We start from the raw sequence: 5,970 nt of genomic DNA on the forward strand, positions 1-5,970 counted from the left end.
GATAGATAGATAGATAGATAGATAGATAGATAGATAGATAGATAGATAGATAGATTGATAGATAGATAGATAGATAGACTGAAAAAGCAAAAATGTCCCAAATATGATACAAAATGTTTACAAATATTTTTTTTACAAAACAAAACAGGGCTAGTAGATAGATCATATATCAATCAATATACAAACACATCAAAAAATATCCGGGATAAGGGAAAAATATTTATCAATATTTTTTTTTTAAAAACAGATACAGTGGCAGCTAGATCTAATTAAAACATTTGAAAACGTTCCTCACCATGTACAATTCCCGCCCCCAGGAAATACGTCCCGGAGAAAGAGGTGGTGGTGAGCAATGACCTGCCCAAGCAGTTTGACCCACGCCAGAAATGGCCTAAGTGCGGCAGTCTGAACGAGATCAGAGACCAGGCCAACTGCGGCTCTTGCTGGGTTTGTCCATTTGTCGGATGTCTGTTTGTTTGTTTCTTGTTTGTTTTTTGTTTGTTTTTCGAGTGTGTTTAGTTATCTGTCAGTATGTCTGTCTGATTATGTATCTGTCTGTCTGTCTGTCTGTCTGTCTGTCTGTGTGTCTCTCTGTTTGCCTATTTATCGATCTATCGATCTATCTATCTATCTATCTTTCTATCTATCTATTTATCTATCTATCTATCTGTCTATCTATCTATCTATCGATCTATCTATCTGTCGATCTATCTATCTATCTATCTATCTATCTATCTATCTATCTATCTATCTATCTATCTATCTATCTACCTGTCAGCCAGCTAGCTAGCTTTACGTATGTGTGTCTGTATGTAGGCCTATGTCTGTATGTAGGTCAATCTATAAAATGGACTACAGTTTTTCTAGATAAGGGTGGTTAGTTACCAATTTTTGCACTTCAATTGCTTTCATCATCCCTATCTTGTTAAGGATACACAAAGGCTTCTCGCGCTGACTCCTTGAAAACAAAAACCTCCCTCAACGCGTGACTGTTTTTCTTTGGAGCTCGAAAGCCCTTGTCGGTGTTTATCGTTTATAGTGTAATTAAGCAAAGTCCACCTCTGTCTTTCCAAGTAGTAGTAGTAGTAGTAGTAGTAGTAGTAGTAGTAGTAGTAGTAGTAGTAGCAGTAGTAGTAGTAGTAGTAGTAGTAGTTTCTTTATTATTATGTAACGATGTGAATTGGGAATGGATACTTTGAAACAAGACATCTGATTTAAAGTCTGTCTTTAATAGAAAAGAGCCAGTTTGGGTAGGTGGTCATGTTAAAGTGGGAAGTGAGTATGGATTAGTAAGTAGCAGCACCTAATCGATCGGCTGTTCTTTGTCAATAGATTAGACCAGGCATAGACAAGCACGCCTATGCCGCAGATCGGATCAAGCGATTCTGAACAGCTTTACCTCGAAGACCACATCAGGAGACCTTAAGGGTGAAATTATCTGAAGTGTCCATGCTTTCAAAAGTAGGGCTAAAACTGTCACTAACTGCTGTGCAAGAGCATTTCTTGCGATAAAAATAATCCAAGGTCTGTCGCTTCCATTTTTTTCGTAACCTAATTCAATTTTTTTCAAGACATCCAGTTTTGTTTTTATTAGTTATCATTCACCGTGGGCCACACTGCGTCGACTTGCGGGCTGGGTCTGACTCATGGGTGAAATGAAATGGTGAAATGGTGTACGAGTATAGATCAACACGATTAGGTTACTTAAGAGGCGAGACCTCCGAGTTTAATATCCAACTCCGAAAGGACCGGGCCAAACGGGAAATTCGTGTAATGTACCTTTCCTAAGGACACAACGTCGAACCCACGAACCCGCAGTCTTACGATTAAGGGTCCGGTAGCTTATACGTGTGTTAGGCCCATACGTGTGTTAGGTCCATCACGGCACAGGATCATGAATAAAAACGTTCTAAACAATCATAGTTTTAAAATGGGCTAAAACAGCACCTGGACATGGATGGCTGGTGCCTCTGTAAATAATTCATTGATGGTCAGTTTTAAAATGCCCTGATAGCGATTTAACGCGGGCAGTTGGAGAGGGGGGAGGGGCGACGATAGGTCCTACTTCTTTATTTTTCTTCTGCTGTTTCTATCTGTCTGTCCCGAAACTAAATGACCACTATTGCATTGTTGTGCTTCTCTTTACTCAAACAAAGAGATTCGACCCAGACTTGCCCTCATCGCAATTTAGACTGAAACCGGTTAAGCGTCGGTCAGCTTTTATGGTGCAAATTTTAATAGCCCATCTTTTTAAAGATAATGTTTTTTAATTGACGTTTCTTAATCTGTGCTATTGGTCGAATGTGCGAGAGAATCATTTCGTTTACTTTCAGATTCTATTTTTTTTTTAAAGATTAGGTGTATAATAATGGTACAATATTTTAAAGAATGAAAGTGTCTGCTCTCTCTCTCTCTCTCTCTCTCTCTCTCTCTCTCTCTCTCTCTCTCTCTCTCTCTCTCTCTCTCTCTCTCTCTCTCTCTCTCTCGTAAAAAATAAAATGCTTACCAATGTAAGATATTATCTAAAATGCCTTCTCTATTCTAGTTTCTCTTTTAGGGAAACATAGCATTGGCAGTCTTTCACCGGCATCTCTGCTCTGGTGTAGCTGTTAGGCGCTCCGCCGTCGAGTGCAGAAGACCCGAGTTCGATACCCGTGTGGAGTGAATTTTTTATCAATTAGTGTTCGGTCTTTCTGCTTGGTCGTTCTATCCCTCTCTCTGCCTGGGCTGGACCTCACCGGCAGGGCCGACGCTTACGGCTTGATTTACTACCATTGTTTCCTCATGGCAATCTTTGTTCTAGTCTAAAAAAATATTGTGGGTAGTCCTGGCTTGTAGCTTAAAGTGCCCTTTTTTATGGTATTTTTTTCACTTAGGCGGTAAAATATGCTAGCGTAAACATGAAATTTCATAATAACAATATTACCATTTGACCGGTCTGACTTACATAATTTGCACATTCGGAAAAAAAGTCTTTTTGTGTATCATTTTGCTTAAGAAAGCACTGACTGGCATAGTCAAAGTAGCCCGCTTCTTCTCTTTCCTTCTAAGGCGTTGTCCACCCTCTGCGGGGTGTAACCAGAGAGTTTATACTGTCTCTGAAGTAACCCTCCAATAATGATGTCTACTCTGCTTTATCAGCTGTTTTCCGTATCGAAGTTGAACCCATCTGCTCTTTGGTGTCACCTTGACACGTTCTTTCTGGTCTTTCTCTTGATCTAATAATAATAATAGATAGCATTTGTATAGCGCATATCCCCGCTCAATAGCAGGCTCTATGCGCTTTACACTATAATATTATTACCCCAGCAGACCATAGAGCACTCCGAAACATTCTCAGCTTCCCGGGAAGCATACAGACTTCAACAAAAGTTAAGGACCACTTTGACAGACAGTCCTAATTTTTTTAAATATCCGAAACAAAGACAGCAAAGAATGTTTCAAAACTGTTGCTCTGAAAGTGTTAATGGGTTACCAACGCGAACTGCAAAGCCTCCTAAAGGACCAAAACCACCACGTGCAGCACAGAAATCCTCCAGGAATTTAAGCCAAATTTGCTGTTTTTTATCGACTTGTGTGCCACACCAAGAACTTTCCTCAGTTTAAATTTCTGGTGCACGTCATAAACGGATGTCCGGTCTCGAACTGTGCTCACTTTGGTGGCAATGTAAGCCACCGTTTGCGCAAAATCCGGTATCGCATCAACATACCTCCAAGGCGAAAGCTGAGAGACTTTGATCGTTCCAGAGCTATGGCATGGCTGGAGGATGGAGTTGGAGCCCAAGAAGTTACCAGAAGGCTCGCAGTGTCACACTCTGTCATTGTCCGCCTGAGGCAGCACCATCACACCACTGAATCAGTCCAAAAACGCCCTCGTGCAGGTCGACCCAAGAAGACCACTCAGAGTGTTTGCAAGTGGTCCCTAACTTTTGTTGAAGTCTGTATTTCCTTCTCCTTGCCTCATGTTTTTGTCCATCTGTTGTCTTTCACTCTGCTTATTATGTGGCCAGCTCATTACCATTTTTGTCGGAGTGTAAATTATGTCCTAACTCAAAAACAAACAAACAAATATGTGTGCAGCGCACAGGTTCATGGAACACTGAATCATTTTTTCAAATGTTTGTAACCGCTGGTGTCCATTTTATGCACTTTAACAAGTAAAGATTAAGCTCGGAAATTTGAGATGCTCAATTATGCCAATCCCTTCTCTATCACAATTAGTTAGTCTCACTGTCAGGAGCAGAAGCTGAAAGTCATCATAACGGCAATTTCTTCGAATATTCGTTTCCCAGGGGTTTTATGCACCCCCGCATAATTTAGCAAAATTTGATCACTTTATGCATAATTTCTGATTATTTTCCTTTATCATTCTTTGTTAGAATTCACAGAATCGCATAATTTCACAATTGTTGGAGCTCAGTTTGCATAATTTCAGACTTTTTTGTGTGCATAAAAACGTGGGGACAGTTATTAAGAGAGTCCCCTCAGCAGATACGTCATCAGACATTAACGGACGAATTATTAATCAAATATCTGTCCACTCTCCAGGCATTCGGCGCCGTGGAGGCGATGACAGACAGAATCTGTATCCACGGAGGAGGACAGGTGCATATCTCTGCTGAGGACCTGTTGGCGTGTTGTCCTATCTGTGGAATGGGGTGAGAGAGTGGATTTGATGATGTGAGGGGGGGGGGGAGTGTGTGGCGGAGCGGGCAGGATGGGACGGGGGTGGGATGGCGAAAGGGGGGGGGGGAGGGGTTGATCTAGAATAAATTTTGTGGCTGTTGTTGTATTTTGTTGTTGTTCTGTTGGGTACATTGATTGTGATTCTGTTATTGACCACATATTATTATTATTATTATTATTATTATTATTATTATTATTATTATTATTATTATTATTATTATTATTATTATTATTATAGTTATTATTAGATAATACTTTATTATTGTTATTGGTGTTCTTGTTATTGTTGTTCTTGTTTTGTTGTTGTTATTGATGTTGTTGTTGCTGTTGTTGTTGTTGTCGTTGTTTCTCTTCTTCTTCTTCTCCTCCTCCTCCTCCTCTTCCTCCTCCTCCTACTCCTCCTCCTACCCCTACCCCTCCTCCTTCTTCTCTCCTCTTTTTATTCTTCTTCTTTTGGAAATTCAAACCAGGTTTGTCCACATTATAAACTATCAAGGTACTGTCCTTGCTCTCGGCGTCCCAATGAAAGACAAGGAAAGATAAAACCGTAATAAATCGCTACCTTAGAATTACAAAGCTCCATCTGACATTTTTAGCGTTTTGAGTTACTCGGGCTATGAGGTTTGAAATCTTATGCTCTATCTACTCTATAAAATTGTAAGACGATTCGGAAGTAGATCTATTATTATCATCAAGATATTCAAAGATAAATATTGCATTTTTAAAAAGCTTGACATGATGTGAAACTCAAAGTCTTTGATTGACGTCAAATTTCTCAAACCTAGGTGCTGAGCAGATAGAACTTTGTAATTCTGAGGTAGTGAAATGGCTGAGCAATAATAATAATAAATAATAATATCATTATTAATAACTCTAGAATGCCGAAATACGGACCATCTGTCTTATTATTCTGTTGTTCTGGTGTCCAGCTGTAACGGTGGGTACCCTGCAGTGGCCTGGATGTGGTACAAGTTTGATGGACTTGTCACTGGTGGTCAGTACAATACCTCTCAGGTAAGTGACTGTCAGGCTTGACCATTTCAAAGGGGTAAATTCGCATGGTATTTATGATGAACTCTATAATAGTAGTTGGGTTTGTGTTCCTTTTAAGATTCTGTGATAGCTGTTTACAGCATCAGATAGTGCCGATATATACACTTGTACAACATGTGGACATGTTTCAGCTTCATCACAATGTCTTTTTTCAGTCTTTATCTCGGAGATCGTCTCATCCTGTTATCCCCCCCCTCTCTCTCTCTGTCTCTCTGTCTCTCTCTTTCTCTT

General features: G+C 40.0%; 1 protein-coding gene across 1 annotated transcript in view; it reads left to right on the forward strand.

The window, feature by feature from the left end:
* The window catches only part of LOC101854431 (cathepsin B), a gene marked incomplete at its 3' end in the record, with an annotated part of 19,098 nt that overhangs the window by 7,375 nt on the left and 5,753 nt on the right, over nt 1-5,970 (forward strand). The window contains 2 exon segments of the mRNA XM_013086083.1: nt 318-447; nt 4,549-4,658. Coding sequence (XP_012941537.1) covers nt 318-447; nt 4,549-4,658 — 240 coding nt within the window.

Source organism: Aplysia californica, unplaced genomic scaffold (genome assembly GCF_000002075.1).
Source record: "Aplysia californica isolate F4 #8 unplaced genomic scaffold, AplCal3.0 scaffold00433, whole genome shotgun sequence".
NCBI classification, from domain to species: Eukaryota; Metazoa; Mollusca; class Gastropoda; order Aplysiida; family Aplysiidae; genus Aplysia; species Aplysia californica.